Source organism: Anabrus simplex, chromosome 2 (genome assembly GCF_040414725.1).
Source record: "Anabrus simplex isolate iqAnaSimp1 chromosome 2, ASM4041472v1, whole genome shotgun sequence".
In the NCBI taxonomy this organism is placed as follows: Eukaryota; Metazoa; Arthropoda; class Insecta; order Orthoptera; family Tettigoniidae; genus Anabrus; species Anabrus simplex.
Genome location: NC_090266.1, coordinates 809,034,787 through 809,056,896, shown reverse-complemented (window position 1 = coordinate 809,056,896; position 22,110 = coordinate 809,034,787). Strand labels below are relative to the sequence as shown.

Genomic DNA, 22,110 nt, shown 5'->3' with positions numbered 1-22,110 from the left:
TTTCTCACACTATGATAGAAACAACTTCCAGCTTGAATCCTTTTACTAATCTCAGCATCCAGTCGAGCATTCTCCATTAATTCACTCCCCAGGTATTTAAACGTTTCCACTACTTCCAGGGGCTTGTCTGCAAGTCTAATATGACCTTTCCCTTCTTTCTCCCCTCTAGTCATAACAAGAGTTTTACTCTTTTCTACACTTATTTTCAATCCACATTCTTCAATCTTCCCATTCACCACATTCAACTGTTCTTGAACCTTCCTTGAACCTTAAGAGTACCATATTTCACATAATTAATAAACAAATAATACGGTATACAAAATAATGCATTCGAATCACTTATTCACCCAGACCCATATTCAAAGGAAAGGCTTTTTATCTTGGGTTAAAGCTACATAAACCGAGATAACAGCTAAATTTGTATTCGCTAATAAAATTACAGTAAGAGTCCCGCCAGTCCGAAAATCTGCCTAATCCGAACAGGGCTAGGAAAAACAATCTACTAAATTTGTTTTGAATTTTAAAATTGGAAAAAATAAAGATGAAGATTAAACTACTTTTTCCAATTAAAAACTTAAATTTATTAGCACAGAAAAACATGAAATGAATGCTACAGGAGTAAACTGTGAATCTGTCGGCTATCTTATACACAGAAACTAAAAACCAGAAGGCCTCGAACTACTAACAATGTGCATAACATTGTTTGAATGCAATTTTTTTACGTTAACAACAAAACAAATGGAAAAGCAAATCAACACTTAAGAAGTGAAGTCAGTGATCTTCTTTTGACGCAACGCACTGAAACAACCTGAAGAGGCAATATTTCACCAATGTTGCATAAACATTACATCACTAGGAGTTGCAGCGGCATGCTGCTCAATGTAGCGTAGGGCGAGGTCAAGGGCACTGGCAGTGGCCGTGTGTGAAACATCAGTTTGGGCATCCCCCCCTCATCCTCACTATCAACTGTGTTGATCTCAGCCGACGTCCCCTGCACTACTGCTACGATGTCTTCATCTGCATAGTATTCCTCGTGACTACTGTCGTCGATAGCTGTCCACTCTTCGATGCATTTTCCTCTGCATTTCCACAACCCAGAATTTTCTTTACTAGTGGAAGAAGTTCACATTCTCTTGCTGGGGAAAAAACTGTTTTAACAAACTTCAGATCATGCCAGAGACTTTTCCACAATTTCTGCAGTGCCCCTTTGCTTGTGTTCTTCCAACTTTCTGCCACCCAGTAAATTACGTCTTTTATGGTAATTTTCTTAAGTTTTTGCAGGATTTCAAGTTATTAAATCTCTTCAAGTAGACTTCAAAGAAGCATTTTTCTTTAATTTTCTTTTATTGCTTGCAACACTTCTTGGCCCATTGGCTGCAAAATCGAAGTGACATTGGGTGGGAGAAAAAAGGCTGTAATGTCACCGCAAACAAGTTGCATTTTTTCTGGATGCGACGGAGCATTGTCTATCAGTAACAATGCACGAGTAGGCAGTTCATTTTTTTGTTAAATGCTTTTGCTTTTGGCACAAATTGTTTTCTGAACCAGTCTTGGAATAAGGCGCGATCCATCCAAGCCTTTTCCTGATTTTTTGTTATAAAGAGGGAGTGAGTTCATGTTGATATTTTTGAATCATCATTGTTTTGCTGATTTACTGATTACCATTAGTGGAAGATTGTGTCGCAGAGGCATTGCTGCAAGCTAACACAGTTACATGTTGTTTATCCATTTTAGAACCTGGGGCAGATTTTTCTTCTTGTAAAAAAAAATGAAATGGCGTATGGCTTTTAGTGCCGGGAGTGTCTGAGGACAAGTTCGGCTCGCCAGATGCAGGTCTTTCGATTTGACACCCGTAGGTGACCTGCGCGTCGTGATGAGGATGAAATGATGATGAAGACGACACATACACCCAGCCCCCGTGCCAGCGAAATTAACCAATTAAGGTTAAAATTCCCGACCCTGCCGGGAATCGAACCCGGGACCCCTGTGACCAAAGGCCAGTACGCTAACCCTTTAGCCAAGGAGCCGGACTTTCTTCTTGTGATGCAAGGCTTTAAAATTTAGCCCCGTCTCATCTCCATTGTACACTTGCTGTGATGAGTATATAGAAGAAATCACTTTAAATTCCTCAAGGTATTCAGTAGCTGCATTGTTGTCTGCTGACAGTTTCTCGCCAGTTATTGTAAGCTGTCTAATTCCACGTCTTTTCTTCCATCGGTCTAAAAACCGCAACTAGGCGAAAATAGTGGATTGCCGTCCAATAATGTTATTGGTTTTACGTTCCACTAACTACTTTTACGGTTTTGGAGACGCCGAGGTGCCGGATTTCAGTCCCGCAGGAGTTCTTTTACGTGCCAGTAAATCTGCCGACACGAGGCTGTCGTATTTGAGCACCTACAAATACCACCGGACTGAGCCAGGATCGAACCTGCCAAGTTAGCGTCAGAAGGCCAGCACCTCAACCGTCTGAGCCACTCAGCCCGGCGCGGATTGCCTTCCATAAGCTTATTCAGTTGAAGCACCTTTTCTTGTAATAGAGAGCCAGTGATAGGGATTCCTGCCTGTCTTTCTTGAGTAAAGCACAAAAAAGTGCTTCTTCTAGTTTTTCATACGAGGACAATGTCATTGTTTGCCGCTTTTCAAGAGACTTTTCACTTGTAGCAGAACAAAACTGCTCAATCTTAGCAATGTTGTTTTTCCAATCAATAATGGTTGCTTTACATTGAATCAGTAACAGTAAATTTCCACCTTTTTGAAACTTATATTACCGAGCTCGATAGCTGCAGTTGCTTAAGTGCGGCCAATATCCAGTATTCGAAAGACAGTGGGTTCGAACCCCACTGTCGGCAGCCCTGAAGATGGGTTTTCCGTGGTTTCTCATTTTCACACCAGGCAAATGCTGGTGCTGTACCTTAATTAAGGCCACGGCCGTTTCCTTCTCACTCTTAGCCCTTTCCTGCACCATCGTCCCAATAAGACCTATCTGTGTCGGTGCGACGTAAAGCAGATTGAAAAATATATATATGTATATTTGCATTAAGAGAATCAGTTGATCATTTACTGTACATGTTTCATTCCATTTGGAACATCTTCACTTGTATTACAGTGCTTAGGTAAAATTACCAAGTATTTATCTTCTTAAGAACTTCTTAATGAGTACCTTGTTGTACTTAAATTCTACATGACTAAAAAAATTAAAATTAAATGGGAAGAAAGATGGATTTACTTATTTTAGTCTATTTTAAAACTATATCTATTGATTTGGACAGATGTTAAAAAATGTTTTGTTTCCAGCACTTTTTTCACTATGATGTTTGATATTCTACTTGTCTACCAATAGAAAGTTTTTGAGAAACTAATTTTCCTTTGTCACTGTTCTATATTTTACAAGGATGTTCTCGTCATTAGCTCTTTCTAAGGCAACTGTTGCTTGTTTTAATTGTATAAAAGTTGTCTCTTGAATTCAATTACTGTATAATCCCAAATACCACCCGCCCTTTTTTCCACAAAATATTGGTTCTAAATCTTGGGTGTGGGTCGTATTCAAGCCCTTCATTCTTGTAAATATATACTAAGTTTACATGGAGTATTGAAATAGATTTGAATACAGTTACCGTACTCAATATACCACATGTAAACAGGCATTCAGGTCTTATTGTGTTTTAGTTGCATTCTAGACAACAAGATCGAATTTTTCTCAGTACGATTGCAGTGGCATGTAAATGCGAAATGTAAGGTAATGAAATACGGTAAATCAAAGAATATGGATAAATATGAAAGCCGCTGCTGCGGATGCTCGATCGTAATTTGTTTCACAAGTGTTGCTGGCATGCTGGGTGCGCGAATAGCTGATCTCGTGGGATATCGTACTTTGCGAGAGTCGAGACTGTTGGTTACGGAAGTCTATCTCGATCACATTCGAGTTCTGTACCTGTCCCCTGAAAGTGCTGTCTCGATAGTAAGCGATGGATTCAAAACGGCACCTGCGGTCATTTAATGTGCGTAAGAAACTTAAAGTTGTAGGTAACCGAAGCTGAAATGTAGGGAAAGTATGATATTGATGAATCGTGTATTCGTGATTGGCGGAAGAAGGAGAATGAACTTCAAAAAAGTAACGGCTATCACTGAGCGTTACGCAGGCGGAGTGCAGTGATTCCGGAAATTGAAGAACGACTCCACAAATTTGTAATAGAAAAACATGAGTTAAGATGTGGTGTTTCTAGTGAAATGTGTCAACTGAAAGTACTAGAGATCTCAAAAGAACTCAAAACACAGGGTTTTACTGCAAGCCGCGGATGGATCCGAAACTCTTATCAGAGAAAGGGATATTGTGCATTCGGAGACGTACGTCTATTCCACAATGTCTCCCTGGGGTGTATGAAGAAAAATTAACTTCCTTTCAGCGTCACATTATTCATTTGAGAAAGCAAAATTCTTATTTGTTGTCGCAAATTGGGAATGCTGACCATACACCTGTCTGTTTTGAAATGCCGTTGGAAAATACGGTGGATACGAAGGGTTCTAAAAGTGTAACCATCAGAAGAGATAGTAACGAAAAGCAACGATACACGGTAATGTTGTGCGTATTAGCGGATATAACCAAACTCCCTCCATATGTGGTTCTGAAAAGGAAAACACTCTCGAAAGGAAACTTGCAGTCTGGTGTTATTGTTAGAACGCATGAGTCCGGCTGGATGGACAGTGCATTAGTTGAGGACTGGATGAAGTGCGTTTGGCAAAATCGCCCAGGAGCTTTGTTACAAAAACAAAACATTACTTATTTTGGACACTTACCAAGGACATACAAATGACGCCGTAAAAGATATGATGAGGAAAGGGAAAACCGATCTTGCGATTATTCCCAGAGGACTCACTTCTATTCTATAGCCATTCTGTGTATGCCTGAACCGGCCTTTCAAAACTGCAATGAAACAGTTGTACACCGAATGGATGTCTGATGGTAATCACGCGTTAACACCAACCGGACAAGTGAAGAGGTCCGAAGTGGGACTGATATGCAGCTGGATCAAGACCGCACGAGCGCGCATTCCCAACGATCTAGTGTCCAAAAGCTTTAAGAAATGTGGAATTTCAAATTCAGTGGACGGTAGTGAGGACGACAATTTGTGGAAAGATGCCAGCGACGAAAGTTTCTATGGTGAAACTTCAGATGACGACGGTGAATTGTGAATGATCTGAGTATTAGACCGATTTTATTTACTATTTTTGTGGTGATTTTATTAATTGCAAGCCATTTGAATTTATGTGTGTGGTATATTTGAAGAAAATTTAGTAGGTATGCAAGTTTTTTTTTTTTTTTCCGTATTTTGCCGTCTCAAATTTAGGGTGTGGGTCTTATTCGATGGCGGGTGGTATTCGGGATTATACGGTAATGACTTTTATTTATAAGAGAGAATAGTGTTATGTAAAGATCCTTGAGAACATAAAGCCGTAAATCTGACCTAAGCCTAACCGGCTCCTGCCCGCTATTAATGGAAGGAAGGAACAAAGGTCAATACATCGGTAGTTGTCGCAAGAGAAAATCCCAGGTGCCAAGTGTTAGACCTATTGTATTATGTTTTTGTTTCCAGCACTTTTTTCACTATGGTGTTTGATATTCTACTTGTCTACTAATAAAAAAATTTTGAAAAATAATTTTCCTTTGTCCTGTTCTGTATTTTACAAGGATGTTCTGTTCATTTGCTCTTTCCAAGGCGATTGTTGTTTGTTTTAATTTTATGAAAGTTGTCTCTTAAATTCAATTAATTCAGGATCGCTGAAGCTGATTGCTGTCATAGAGTACTATTATTAAAAGAGCTTCCCCGATATCTGAAATGAAATAAAATGGGGGATTGCTTTTAACAGCATGTTTTAACTCTGCACAAGGAAACAAGTGAAAAAAGTGCTGGAAACAAAAACATTTTTCAACATTTGTTCAAATGAATAGATATAGTTTTAAAATAGGCTAAAATACGTAATTCTATTTTCCTTCCCATTCCACCACCCCACTCAATCATCCACATTGATTTTAATTATTATGATTTTTTAATTCATGTAGATTTTAAGTAAAACAAGAAACAAGGTACTCATTAAGAATTTCTTAAGAAGTTAAATACTTCGTAATTTCATCTACAGTAAGTGTTGTAATACAGCTGAAGATGTTCCAAATGGAATGAAACATGTATTCTAAATGATTAATTGATTTGCTTAATGCAAATGTAATTATCAAAAAGGTGGAAATTTACTGTTATTCATTGTAAATAAGATATGATACATTAAATGAAGTTGATTTCTTGCTATGGTTGCTTTGCCGACGCTAAATTCGATTGATAATTGAGCGGCACCTTCTCCATTGTTCAGTCTTTTTAACACTTTCTTTTCATGTACACAAGTTGCGTTTTTGTTTGCTTGCCATGATGAGAGGCAGCAGGGACTAGGAACAGAATGTAGAACAAACTCAGCACTCACAAAACAAAGCATACACTACTTACAGTGGGCACACACAGTCTGGGAGATTGCACTAGACACTCTGAACTGATAGTAAGAGAAGGAGTAGGAGGAGTGGGGAGCTCGCATGCTCGCTAGTTGAAGGTCACTGTGCCTTTCATTCTGACATTCACTAGGCTGCTCACACTAGGTAGACGCCGACAGTGCTTATAAAAACATTACAGTACAGTAATTGGTTTTCGAGCCTCAGAATGTACCGTAGTTGTAAAATAAATTACAGCATACTGTACTAATTTCCTACTTTCAATCATTTTAATACGTAACACGTAAACGTTTAGTCGTATGTGATGAAAATCCACCTAATCTGAATTTTCGCCAATCCGAACAGGGTTCGGCCCCAATTGGTTTGGATTAGTGATACTCTACTGTATCTCGATTAATAGGCATTGTCTCAGTTTAAAATTGTACTGGAGATTGGTTGGCTGCTAAAATGTGATAAATTAAGACAATCAACACAGCAAGATGGCAGGAAGACCAGTGGAATACTTAATCAGTGCTAGAGAAAACAATAGTGAAGAAGTTAAAATTCAGGAAACTCATTGTCAAAAATTACCAGTGTTTCGCCCAGAGTGCGGCATGGGCTCATCAGTTGGATACCGCACCTTTTCCAAGACATTGGCAGGCTAGCACGCCGGTAGCGACACCACTGCAAGCCATACATGTGATAAGCACAATGCAGTGCCGACGTACTAGGGGAGAATTGCATCTCCACTTGCTATATTGCCCTCCCGGGCTAGCATGACCAAAATACAGCTTCAGATTGAGATTTTTTTGCCCTCTCTATTGTTCCTGGCCCTCTAAACTGTCTTCTGTAATTTTTTTAAAGGAAGTCTTGGGATATCCTTGCTATTTTCCTTCCTGTTGGATATGTTAGAAGTCCCTACTCCGAACTGTGCTGCAATATTCTTCTCCCTCTTCTATTCTGTTCAATCCCTCCAACTTTCTGTCCGTTGCAACCGTGTTATACAGTTTTGATGCTATTTTTTACTTACCGTAAGAAACTCTGAACTTAAAATCAACAAGTACGAATATCAGCAGTGCTAGGTGTGGAAGAAAAAGGAGTCTGCAACCTGTCGGCGCCATGGTGAAACGTGTAAGCTTCACTGAGATGCCTCAACAGTGCAGTGTGCAGCAAAATATGAAGGAAACAAATACAGTAGTCCAACTTTGTTGATCTGGTTTGTCTCTGCTCAAAATTTACTATATACTTTACTAAACAAGTGCACTATTTAATTTAGGCTTTCAGAAATAAAGTACTGTACTGTAATCAATGTTAAATTACTTGTTCTTTATAACAACTGAATGATCATTTGTTTCATAAAATAATATTTATTAACATTCCTGTTAAATTTGATCCAGACTGAAGGGGATGGGGCAAACAAGGTTCCACTATACTTTGGGAAGAGAAGAAGTTTTTACCCAAAATTGTTATAAATATTTTGTTTAAAAATCATATTTTATTAATTTGTGTAATAACTTTGTGTTCTTATTCCATTCCATGGCATACCCATATTATATTATAAATATTAGTATAATATAATCCATCCTTACTGATGTTCTTGAAATACTACAAGGTGAATGCTTTTGAGAACTTGGAAATAGCCTCAAAATTGGTCACAATTTGTTTCTTTATTTCCCTGAATGTCACTAAAACTAGTACAGTAGAACCTCGATAATTCGAAATCGGTTAATTCAAAATCCCGCCTAATTCGAAGAAACTCTCGTTCACGGAAACATGAGATACAGTTTTGCATGTTATTTAAATTGTTTTATTCGAAATACGGATAATTCATAATTCGAAGTACAATGTCGGCCCCATTACCAAAATTCAGACTTTTAATTCGAAACTGCCTTTACATTTTAAAACAATAGTATGTTACAGAGGAATTTCTACTCGAAATTTATCCGCTCCGCGCCATAATAGAACGCGCGTTCCGGAACGTGGAAGTGTAGCTTTCCGCACTTACACTCACTTCGGTGGGTCTACAGTGCGCTTCATGATTGCTAAATTGAATGAAATCGGAATTCTTTTGTATTAAACCTTTTAAGGAACTCCGTAATATCATGCGACAGGCAGTGTGCGGAAAAATCCGCCAACACTGGCGACGCCGCCAGTTGACGAAAAAGCGTAGCTCAGATAATAAATTCGTAGGCACCGAACAATATTGTCATTTCCAGTGAAACTACATTGCTTTATTTTAATGCAAGCCCAAACGGTCTTATGGTTTCAAATGGGTCATAGTAGTACGTTGCAATGCACATAGCATGGAAGCGAGAAACTTTATCCTCTCGTCATAGGAAAGTTCGATAAACCACAATGTTTCAAGGGCGTTGGGCACTTTCCATGCCAGTACAAAGCATATAAAAATGCGAACAGTACAGAAATCCACAGAAATGCACAGGGGAGCCGGCATAATTTATCCTCGTCTTTGAATTGTGTGATTTTTTTTTCTTTCGTTGCGTGAGGTTATGTTTGTCAGTGATTTATCCAAGTGCCTTATTTGAACATTGTAAATGCACCTTGTTGGATACATTTCGGAAATAGTTTTTTCCATGGCATTTGAAAGGTTTAAACAGTGAATCGAGGTGATTGCATGTATTAATGGGTCTTAGAATACTTTGTGACGCGGCAAGTGTTTACATTTCTGAAGTACGAGAGAAGTAGGCCTACCATGGCAGGAAATCGTAGAAGGATAGAGCCATATAAAATTTCGATTTTAAGGGCATCGGGTACTTCCTTTGTAAATACAAGGCATCTAAAATGCATGAAGTATAGTAATCCAATTAATAAAGCACTTGCACATGGGAGCCAGCATAGATTTCTCCTCGTCTTTGAATCGTGCTTTTTTTTTTTTTTCTTTCGTTGCGTGGGGTTATGTTTGCCAGTAAGATATCCGAGTGAATTACTTGAATACTGTAAATGCACCTTCTTGGATACATTTTGGGAATAGTTCTTTTTTCATGGCATTTGAAGGGTATGAACTGTGAATCAAGGTTAACTGCATGCAGTAATGGGCCATAGAATATTTTGTAACGCGGCAAGGGTTGGTACTTCTGAATTGCGAATTGGTGGTTAATTCGAAATCGCGTAATTCGAAGTCCGATTTTTTAGTCCCAACGACTTCGAATTAACGAGGTTTTACTGTATTAGGTTCTTGACAATAGTTCCATGATTAGCCCTTTTCCAGTTACTGTCAAGTTTCAATGCATCATGATTTGTTGGTTTGTCCTTGTTGAGTTTCAGCTCTTTCAGATGGGAGTGTAATTCTGTTCAATGTACTGTGAACTAATTTGAGATCAAAGTATGTGTAAATAACTTGATAACATTACTGATAAAGATTTCCTAGATTCCTTTTACAGCTCAAGGACCAACTAATATATTTGTTACAGCTAAATTGTTGGAACACTTCTTAGAATATGAACAGTGTGCTTGCTCTTTTTCCTTAGTAAAGTGTACTCAAAATAAAATGTTATGACCATTTAACTGGCCATTTTGACCTAGAAAGGTGTACTGTGAGGTATCTACCAGTATTTTCATAAATTTTTCGTACTTTTTATAAATGTAAGTGCCGTAAGTGTGAATGTCACTTAGGTGCAGTTGTTATGTTTGTACTCTCAGAAGTGGACTGTGCCTCATTTATTTATACTAGCTGATGCTTAACACAAATTTAGAATTAATTTTAAAAATATTGTACCTTCATGTTTGAATTCTACAGTAGTCATAGTATGTTAAGCATTTAATTCATCAATTTCTAGGGAAAATGAACAGGGTGTTGCTGTGGATGAAACCTATTCGTATTCTACTCATTGGAAAGATAAACTTATAGATAGCAAGAAATTTCATCAAAGAAGGGGACATCACAATCCACTGTAAGTAGAATACAAAGGCAGGAAAAAATATTGCAACATTGTGATTATGTATGTCACTTTATTCATGATTCAGCCTTAAATGTAGCTTAATGACATTACATTATCAACAATACAAACCAAACATGCAATAGATGGCAAGATGCAATTGTGCAAGGTTAGTAGCTGGCCATATTGACTGGTTCAGATGTCTTCCCATTATGTCCCAAACATGTTCAATGGGAGAGAAGTCTGGGGATTGTGCTGGCTAGGAAGAGCATGTTGCAGCAGTATGTTGATGAACGTTATACTGCTGAAACATTACATCACCTTCTTGTTGCAAGAATGGCAGCGCTACAGGTCAAACGATGTCCTGGGTGCACTGGGTCCTATTTAACGGACCCTCAACAAACACCAACGGTAGATGGAAATTGCAGCTTATTGCCCACCTCACCGTTGATGCCACCATACCGCTGGATGATATTTGTCTGCTTGCACGAATATACCCTAGAAGATCTGGTCATATAATAGGAAGATGAAAAGGGACACATAATAGGGTGAAGAAAATGACAGGTTAGTGATGAAAGAGGGAACAATAGACAGAGAAGACAAGGACAAACATGAAAGGACAATTTCTGCATATACTCTGGAAGATGATGCTCACCAGCTCGATGTTACACACTTGAACGACCATCACTTGCATGAAGGTAGAACCTTCTCACATTGCTGAACACAGCAGAGCACCATTCCATGTGATCCTTGAAGAGATATGCACGACAGTGTAGTGAAGGCAGGCCGAAGGAACGTGTTCATAGTCCTCGTGCAAGTAGGAAGTTCCCAATGGTGCATGGGCACACCCCTGGTGCCATATCTGCTTGGATCTCTGCTATGGATGCTTTATGGTTTGCCAGCAGTGCCCTAATAATATGCCAATCTTGATGTACATCTGTACTATACTGCCATTCCAAATCTGGTCTCTGGATGTGGGGCTCTTCAACTGACAACTGTTGATAACATCGTGGTAGTAGGAATTCATTATGACCAATGTGCGCAGCAGTCCATTGATATGTACATCCAGCCATGCCAAGTCCCTTAATGCAAACCTTCTCAAATGGCGGTAATTGCACTACAGGTGTATGTAACCATTTTCATAGCATGGCTACAGCTTGACTGCTACACTCACAAACAACATTCGACTTTCCAGGCGCACATGATACTGTCTAGTGCATGGTTGGACACAGCACAACGAAAGGAATTTTACCACGGTATCTACTGACCGATGTCCTTGGAAAGTTCATCAGTCTAGCTACAATACTTCAACATGCACTTATTGTACTCACATTCAATTGTACATTTTGTTGGGGCACACCCCCTTGGGGTGGCTTGGGAGATTTACAGGGAAGGCACAGACAACTTTCTTGAAAAAAAAAAAAAATATCACCTGATAAATAGAAAAATTAATATACTTACATTCGAATCTGTGGTCCATCCTATTGATGTTCTTGTGAGATTAAGAAGAAATGGCTGCTGAGATTGAAAAGAATTGTTTGTGTGTATTTGAATTCAGGATTCTCCAAGTATCAGAATATGTGGTCCATCATGGTCTCAGTCCATCTTTTCATTGAATGTTCAGTAGATCTTTCCTCCATGGGCTCATATTATAGGGTTTGTTTTCTTCTGTTCATTCTCCCAATGTGTGTCTTCCAGGTTTGTCTCTCATTGTCTGTATACTGAAGCACAAGTTCAGTTTTTAGCACATTGAGTGCTGAGCTGATTATAACCAGTCTTACCATAAATACTGTTGCAACTTTTGGAGATGGCTATACTTCTGTTCATACAGGGCAGCACTTTCTTGAGTCATGACGTGAGACATGAGTCGTCGTTAGTTCACTACAGATGCGGGAAATGGTTTATACTAATTTTCACCATTGCAAAAATTATGTAGCAGTTATTGCACTGTGTAAGGCAGGCAGGTTGCTGGATGAGATATTCAAAATGCTCCAGAAGTTCAAAGCTCTAAGAAATTGTTATATTGCACTATCCGGCGTTTCTTAGATGCTGGAACTGTGAAAGACTGACCAAGGAAAGAAAGGCCACACACAATATGGACTCCAGAATTAGTGAAAGCTTTGGCAAATCATATGTGCAGAAATCCGGTTGGAAGACATTTAGTGTTGGCCCATGAATATAGAGTTCGTGGTTTATAGCATTTAAAAATCAGAGATTTATCATTTTGATTTACAAATTTAGCATTTTATAGCATCTGTACTTCCAAAATTTAGCATTTTGTAGCAAATTGGTTAAAAATAGGCATAATTGCACACACAACAGTTGGGAGTAAAATCATACGTTTAATCACAAATTGCTTGTCATGCAATTTTGAATACACTTTGGAAAACAAGACAAACATGAACATAAGACTCCAAGAAGTATTAACACACACACGAATATGCATATTTACAAATTTAGAAACACAATTTCAAAGTGAAAAATACTATTCTGAATGTATTCATTTATCACAGTACAACAGACCTACAAGGAAGAGGAATTTCAATGATGATTGAAGTACAACATGCTAATTATCTGAAAGGTGTCCTTCATTTGAAACCACCTAGCAGTTGCAGTCATGTTGTACTTGCTGAGAAACCTCTCTGCATCGACTCTCTTCGTAGGGGCCCAAATGCACTGCAATGGTGCTGAGGCAAAGGAAGGAAACTTTAACCTAAGTGCCACCAACATTTGAAGAGTGTCAGTGCTTTTTTCCATTTTAATGTTCAGCAGCATCTGTTGGTGATATGCCTCGCAGCCCTCTACAAACTGATCAACAGTTACACATCTAAAAAATGGCAGCTTACGCTTCAAGGACACGAGTGATTTGAGTTCCAGAGCACTGTTTTGCCTTGCAACTGCAGGATTAAATAAATTGCACACTTTGTTGAAAAACATGTTAGTTTCACTGCTGCCCCTGTGCTTTGAGAGCTTAATTATGCATTTAAGCATACACTTGCAACTGCAGGATTAAATAAATTGCATACTTTGTTGAAAAACACATTAGTATCACTGCTGACCGTGTGCTTTGAGAGCTTAATTATGCATTTAAGCATACACTGCTTAAATTGCAACTTCTCCTCTTTCTTTGTATTATTTCTGCAACTCTCCAGCAGGTCACTCGTTTCCAATGGGAACCATCTGTCAGCACACCTCTTCAGTTCACCACAAATAGTGGAAACATCATCCCACAACTTGTGAGCATACAGGTGGGGCGATCCCTCCAGTACTGTGAGTGCTGCATTAATTTTCAGATATCTGTGAGAAAAACTTTATCTGAACTTTCAGCAAGGGAAGCATAACCTGATCTCTAAACATACCGTGTAATCCCGAATAAGACCCGCACCCTAAATTTGAGACTGCAAAATACGGAAAAAAATAAAATACAGTGCACTCCCGATAATTTGCGTGCGGATAATTCGCTTTTGAGTTAATTCGTGGGTCTCGGAGAGTTATTTCTTAAAGTATTAATTCTTACACCCACTAACCATCATGCTGAGTAGAATTATCTCTGCCTAGTTTAAAAGAACTTTAATGTGATGCGTGGAGACGAAATAATAGATATTTGAGGAGACTGGACTTTGTTTCTCTACAATGTAGTAGTAGGCCTATATGCACACTGCTGCCAGAATGCTGCAAACTTGGAAACATTCGAGCATGTTGCTGCGTGTGACACGGCACAGATTACCGTAATCTTGGAAGCAGAGACAAAGAAAGAGGAATGCACTCAGAATTTACCCTCCCTTTCCCCATAGCCCAAGGTCACTGAACTGTAAGCCAAGTGAAGGGTAGGTGTGCCGGCAGCGAGCTTCTGTACTTGAGAAGTGTGAACGGAGTGCGGAAGTCTTTTCGAAGTTTCGAATAAGTCAGTAGTAAGAGTTTTCAATATGAGTGGTTGAAAAATGAAATATAAAAGGTTAACCATCAGTGAAAAACTGAAAATTATAGAAAGACTGGAGAAAGGGGAGGCGTCATCAAAGTTAGCCTGTGAGTTTGGTGTCGGTGAAACAACAGTGAGAGACATGAAGAAGCAAAAGGAAACCCTCATCAAATCTTCTGCTAATTGTGATCGTTCATCATCCCGGAAATCAATGAGAACGTCGAACTAGATCAAAAATTAGAAGTATGGCTTTTCAGGCGTTTGCTCTATTAACCAGCGTTTCGTCTTAGGTCTGACACTAGACTCATCAGAGTGGGATGTGTCAGACCCTACCCACTGACGCTGTGGAGTTTGTGGAGTTTTATCTCCCTTATGCAGTTATTAGACTGTGCCTCTTATAATGGGCTTCTGATAAGTTCACCTGCATACACCCCATTGGTGGAAAAATATCTAATTCCCTCCATGGGAACTTAGAATTTCCAAACATCGAACTATGCAAATCTAGACGAAGCCATGATACGGTGGTTTAATCAAAAATGAGCGGAAGGTATTCCTGTGTCCAGCGCAATGTGTGCTAAGCAAGCAAAGCATTTTCACAATGCTCTTGGCTTAGAAGGCGATTTTAAAGAATCGTCTGGCTGGCTTACGCGATTTAAGAAACACTACGGAATACGAGAAATTGCTACTCACGGAGAGCGTCTCAGCGCAGACACGGGTGCTGCTGAAAAGTTCGCACAGGAATTTCAATCATTCATTGAAAAAGAACAGCTTGACCTTGGACAACTTTACAATGCAGACGAAACAGGGTTGTATTGGAAATGTTTACCGTCCCAAACATTAGTGATGCAACAAGAACAGCAAGCCCCAGGCTGCTAAACATCCAAGGAAAGAATAACCATTATGGCGTGTGCTAATGCAAGTGGTGATCATAAATTAAAATTATTAGCGATAGGGAAATCCAGAAAACCCCGTTGTTTTAAACGAATGTACCTTTCCAGTACTACCATCAAAAGGCAGCGTGGATGGACACAGATATTTAAGGACTGGTTTCACAATCATTTTGTGAAACAAGTGATGGCCAACCTAATTAAGCAGTCACTGCCAATCAAAGCAGTGCTCTTGATTGACAATGCGCCTTCTCGTCCACACGAAAGCGAACTTAAAGGAGGTGATATTTATGTGAAATACCTTCCCCCTAATGTAACTTCTACCGGGCGAGTTGGCCGTGCGCGTAGAGGCGCGCGGCTGTGAGCTTGCATCTGGGAGATAGTAGGTTCGAATCCCACTATCGGCAGCCCTGAAGATGGTTTTCCGTGGTATCCCATTTTCACACCAGGCAAATGCTGGGGCTGTACCTTAATTAAGGCCACGGCCGCTTCCTTCCAACTCCTAGGCCTTTCCTATCCCATCGTCGCCATAAGACCTATCTGTGTCGGTGCGACGTAAAGACCCTAGCAAAAAAAAAAAAAAGTGTAACTTCTATTCTCCAACTTGTGGACTAAGGCGTTATTGCTGCTTTAAAGAAGAACTACAGGTTATCTCTGTTACAGCAATTGATTGAGGAAGGCATCGATATTCCAACATTTAGGAAGGACTTCAGTTTGTAGGATGATCTTCATGCAGTCAATAAGTCATGGGACAAAATTACCGCTACTACGCTCGTACGATCATAGAAATCTGTTCTAGGCGATGAGCAAGCATTTGCCGGCTTCAGTGACGATATTTCGAACGGTCAACATAGTCTCGCTACGATGACATCATTACTGTAAAACCTGGATAAATGCCAAGATGCAGAAGAAAGTGACATTATTGAGTGGTTAGATGTCGATAAGGACGATTATGGTTTCAGACATGAAAGTGAGGAGGATATTGTACGGAATTTGATGGTTGGTGAGGAAGACAGAGATTCAGATGATATCGAGTGCGGGAGTGATGCAACGGAAACTCGAAAGTTTCCCACAGCCAAGTTAGTGTCTCTATAGACACACTTATCTCTTAAATAGAAAATAGAGATGAATTTTCATTTTCAGATATTGTTTTCTTGAGAAATGTACGAACCAAAATTAGAAAAAATGAACAATCGTCCAAGTAACAAAAAGTGATGACCGATTTTTTTCGTTAGATACGAATGTTGGCATAATCCACATGGCATTTTGTAATTTTTCTCTAGTGTGTCTTACAGTACAATGTGAAATGTTATAATTATTTTCTGCGTGTTCATAAAATACATTTCATTATTTTAACCTATGGTTTTGTTTTTACCGGGCTTAAAAATGACTGCAGATAATTCGCGGAAGTGCGTACATTAATTACCGCGAATTATCGGGAGTGCACTGTAACTTACATACCTATTTAATTTTCTTCAAATATACCACAAATATAAATTCAAAGAGCTTACAATTAATAAAATCATCACAAAAATCGTAAATAAAATTGGTCCAATACCAGATCATTCACAATTCACCGTCGTCATCTGAAGTTTCACCATAGGAATTTTCGTCGCTGGCATCTTTCCACAAATTGTCGTCCTCACTACCGTCCACGAATTTGAAATTCCACATTTCTTAAAGCTTTTGGACACTAGATCGTTGGGAATATCTGCCCATGCCGTCTTGATCCAGCTGCATGTTAGTCCCACTTCGGGCCTCTTCACTCGTCCGATTGGTGTTAACGCGTGATCACCATCAGCATCCATTTGGTGTTCAACTGTTTCATTGCAGTTTTGAAAGGCCGGTTCAGGCACACACAGAATGGCTGTAGAATAGAAGTGAGTCCTCCGAGAATTATTGTAAGATCGGTTTTTCCTTTCCTCCTCATATCTTTTACGGCGTCAGTTGTATGTCCTCGGTAACTGTTCAACACAAGCATGTTTTGTTTTTGTAACAAAGCTCCCGGGCGGCATTACCAAACACACTTTACCCAGTCCTCAACTAACACACTGTCCATCCAGCCGGACTAGTGTGTTCTGACAATAACACCGGACGGCAAGTTTCCTTTCGGAAGTGTTTTTCTTTTCAGAACCACATGTGGAGGGAGTTTAGTTCCATCCACTAATATGCACAGCATTACCGTGCATCGTTTCTTTTCGTTACCACCTGTTCTGATGGTTACACTTTTAGAACCCTTCGTATCCACTGTATTTTCCAACGGCATTTCAAAATAGACAGGTGTCTGGTCATCGCAAAATAAGAATTTTGACGCTGAAATGCCGTTAATTTTTCTTCATACGCCCCAGGGAGACGACGTGAAATAGACGTACATCTCCGAATGAACAGTCCCTTTCTCCGATAAAAATTTCGGATCCATCTACAGCTTGCAGTAAAACCCTGTGTTTTGAGTTAATTTGAGATCTCTAGTGCTTTCAGTTGACACATTTCACTAGAAACACCATATCCTAACTCACGTTTTTCTATCACAAATTTGTGGCTTGGCTGAATGTTTTCCCAATGGCAGCCTCCAAAAATGAACAGCTTACCAAATAAACTTGTTTTGCATTTGGCGTGATCATCCTGAATAGAACAGCAAAGGCACATCTGCGTCGGTCGTCTGATGTCTCGTTTGCGATTACTGCAATGGGCTTCCCGTCTAATGCAGCATTCACCTCTGCCCTTGCTTGAATCTCCACAATCATCATCATCATCATCATCATCATCATCGTTGACCAACTCCAGTTTCCCAGGTGTGGTATACGAGCCCCTTCCATTTTGTTCGGTCCATGAACCATTCTTCGTTCACAATCCGCTCCCAATCCTTACCTCTCTCCTCTACATCCTTCTTCACTAAGTCTGTCCATTTTTCTCTAGGTCTGCCCACTGGTCTCTTTCCCCTTATTTATCTTTCATACTCCTTTCTTGCAGACCTGTTGGCACTCGTTCTTTTCACATGACCAAACCACTTCCGTCTTGCCTTTTGGATCTTCTGCAGTAAGGAGTCTTCTAGTCCTACGTCGTCTTTGACTTTTTCATTCCTGACTTTCTCCCTCCTGGTCTTCTGGATCATTGTGCGTAGGAACTTCATTTCTGCTGCTTGGAGTTTCAGGTTGTCCTTTCTTGTTGATATAGTGGTTTCCAGGCTGTATGTGAGGATAGGGGTGTAGTATGATGTATACAGTGTATCCTGGTTTTGAGTGGTACTTGTTTATCCTATAGTAGCTGTCTTACTTGGAGGTAAAAATGTATTGCTTTGCTGATTCGGCTGTTTACTTCATATTTAGCTAAGTTATCCTTGGACATTATACTACCTAATTACTTAAATTCTGTGACACTGTCCAGCTTAGTGCCATTTAGCATGATTTCTGGCTGATTGTCACTGTTCTGTGCTTTCAACACCACCGTTTTAGCCTTTTTGATGTTTAATCCATATCTCTCAAACTCCTGACTCCACCCCTGCAGTCTTTCTTTCACGTCTATCTCTGAGTTACCCCATATTACTACATCATCTGCAAATGCAAATACTTTTAAGTCTTGTTGCCCCTTTTCTTTTACCACCTTTAATATGGGATCCATTACAATGATAAATAATAGGGGCAACAAAGCACTACCTTTTTGTACTCCCCTTTTTGTCTCACACCAGTCTGACAGTCCAGAACCGACTTGTACATAGATTCTGGTTTTCTCGTAAAGCACCTAACTTTTGAAATTAGACTGTTTCGAACTCTGAGCTTTCTCAGGCACTCCCAAATAAGCTCCCTTGGTATGCTGTCAAAGGCCTTTTCGATGTCAAGGAACAGTGGATATAAAGGCTTCTCTTTTTCCCAATGATTTTCCATTAGCATCCTGATAGCAAATATAAGATCTGTTGTTGATCTTCCAGGCCTAAAGCCATATTGTTCCTCTTCTAAAAGTGGTTCTACAATTTCTTGTAATCTGTCCTCTGTAATATTTTCCAGAATTTTTAGTCCATGAGAGAGTAGAGTGATGCCACGGTAGTTGGTACATTTCTGTCTGCTGTCTTTTTTTAATATAGGTACAATTATACCATTCTTCCAGTCTTCTGGGATGTTATTTTGCTGCCATACTACATTTAGGAGTCTATATAGCCACTGGATTGCTGGGGTTTCTCCTGCTTTCAACATGTCCACACTTAACTCATCTATTCCTACAGCTTTCCCTTTCTTCATACTTTTAAGGCTCTTCTCTATCTCCAGCCATGTGATTGGTGGCTCCATATTTTTACTGGGCTCTTCACTTTTCTCTCTTCTGAATTACATTTCATGCCTCTCCATTCAGGAGCTTGTCAAAGGTCTTGAATTCTCTCCTGATTCCATCTTCCTCTCGTACTACTGATCCATTGTCCTGCTCTATTACCTTGATGTCTTCTAGGTTATTTTGCTTGTTTTTAATTACTCTGTAAAGAAGTTTCTTGTTTCCTCTACTGTCTTCTTCCAACTTTTCCACAAACTCATTCTATTTTTTCTCTTTCTCTTCTCTTACTATCCTCTTAGCTGGAAGTTTTTTGCCTTGAGAGTTCCTTTAGTTTAGTCATTTCTTGGCCACCTGAATCTTGTACATCTCTTTGCTTTTCTTAGTCTAGCATCTTTTTTGCCCAATTTCTCTCTTATAGCCAATCTGACTCTGTCATTCCACCAAGGTGTCTCTTTTTCTTTCATGGTCGATCCTGTTACTCCACATAGGTCTTTAGCTTCACCCACCAAAGTATCTTTAAAAATGTTCCATTCTTCTTCTACTGTATTCATTTCACCTTTTGGTAAGTGTCTCTGTATCCTTATTTTATATTCTTCTTTCAGCTTGGTCTATTATAATTTCCAAGTCTTCACTTTGTTTTCGTCGGGGTTGTGTTAGCCACGTGATTTAGGTCTGCAATCAATAATCTATGATCACTGTCCATACTCTCACTGGGGATAACTTTGACATCAGTTACATATTTCCCTCCTCCTTTGTTAGTGATGATATAGTTGATGAGAGACTTATGTTTTCCATCCCAGCTATATCTTGTTATCTTGGTGTTGTCTTGTTTTTAGAAGAAGGTATTTTTGATGATCAATCCATTTCTTCTGCACAAATCAAACAGTTGTTCGCCTTCTGCATTTCTGTTCCCAAACCCATGTGCTCCAATGATTTCCTCGTAACCAAGTCTGTCCCAACTTGTGCATTTAAGTCCCCAATGATGATGACATTTTCTTCTTCAATTATATCTTCTGGATCTAGACAGAATTGTTCCTTCTCTTGAGCACTACATCCAACCTGTGGTGCATATAGCTGCACTACCGTGTAATTTGTGGACTCCAGCTGCATAGATAATGTAATGATCCTATCATTCTTATAGGGTACTTCAGTAATGGTGTCCATGTCTTTTGTTATCAGGAAAGCTACACAATTTCTGGCCTCTTCCTTGCGTCCACTCCTTACTAATTTGTAGCCATCTCTGTGAATCTTGCTACCTGCCTTTCTCCATTTTGTTTCACTCATTTCCAATGTGGATAGATTTTTCCTCTTCATCATATCAATAAGGTCTTCAGTTTTTCCAGTCAGGGTCAAAATATTCGCAGTCCCAATTCTTACATTGTTCTTCGGACATATCTGTCTGTCATCGGAGCCATGTTTGCCGTCATACCTGCCATATCTGCTCAAAGACTTTGTCAGTTTTGGTATTTTTTTTATCTCCCTCCGAGGCTCATTTGATTCTTGATAGCAATTCAAAGACACTACCACTGACTTGCTAGGCCCACCATGGATCTTCACGTCGATACTTTGTTATGCACTAGATCAGGGCCTCTCAAACGCCCAAAATCTCACGCGTGCAAATCGAGGCGGAAGAGCTCCGTGCACTGTGCATTGCTCCCGCTCGGCACGGCTCGTACCAACGCTCGGCTCAAATCGGCTCGGATTTGGAGCGCTACGCAGCAAGTGAGGAAGAGGGAAACAGGGGGAGCGAGCGAGACAGGCGTGGGGAAAGAGAGAGAGTGCGCTATTGCTCCAAATCGAGGAGTGGGGGTCTGCACTCTGGTCAACCAAGCGAAGTCGTCTTTTGCACCGTGCTCAGTGCTTGCACCAAGCGCATGCACCCTGAGAGGCCCTGCACTAGATTGTCGATGCCTAACACGCATTTCCTCATGTCGGTTAAATCTATGGTTTACCCGCCAATACTCAGGAGGCTGATTGCAGTGGTTGCCCACTGTGCGATGGGGTCACCACATCCCTGCGCCTCTTGAATCTCCACAACATGGAACATTATCTCTGCTAAGGGTACTACCAGATCTCCTGATCCTGGGAAGTACCTGTGGTGCCAGTAAAATTCTGTTAAACATGCTAATAATAATAATAATAGTAGTAGTAATAATAATAAAGTTTAGAGGTAAGGACAAATACTTAAACATTTGGTGTAGTACTGGCCTAGCGAATCACTGAACGACTTTTGAAGCTTTTCCCTATAAACTTCCATTCATGTACATGAAAACAAGCGATTATTTTACATCTCAGATGGTCTATTAAATTGTAACATTTTAAAATAACATCCATCCACATTTGTTTGGTTATCTTTGGTCGAAAATTTGAATAACTTAACGTAAAATTCCACGTGAAGTCATCATATTAGGAAACATGCATCCACATGGTTTTTGGTCAGAAGTTTAAGAGACCTAACCTAAAATTCAACAAGTCAGTATAACAATCTTAATACTTCAAAACAACCATCAACGTGGTTCTTTTTTGGGGGGTTGGGAGGGGGGATATAGGCTAGTATATGAATATTTCACAGTAAGTTACGCTATACCACTCAAGATGGTGTAAATGTATTTTAAACACAAATATAAATAACACCCAAAAATATATCTGAAATCGGCACTTTCTTTTCAAAGTAGTCTCGGAAAG

General features: G+C 39.6%; 1 protein-coding gene across 4 annotated transcripts in view; it reads left to right on the top strand.

Moving 5' to 3' along the window:
* Tmem43 (Transmembrane protein 43) overlaps window positions 1-22,110 on the top strand; it is a 121,891-nt gene that overhangs the window by 78,846 nt on the left and 20,935 nt on the right. For all 4 annotated transcript variants that reach the window (XM_067141496.2, XM_067141494.2, XM_067141498.2 and 1 more), the window contains one exon: window positions 10,264-10,377. In XM_067141496.2, coding sequence (XP_066997597.1) covers window positions 10,264-10,377 — 114 coding nt within the window. The remainder of the gene's footprint in view (window positions 1-10,263; window positions 10,378-22,110) is intronic.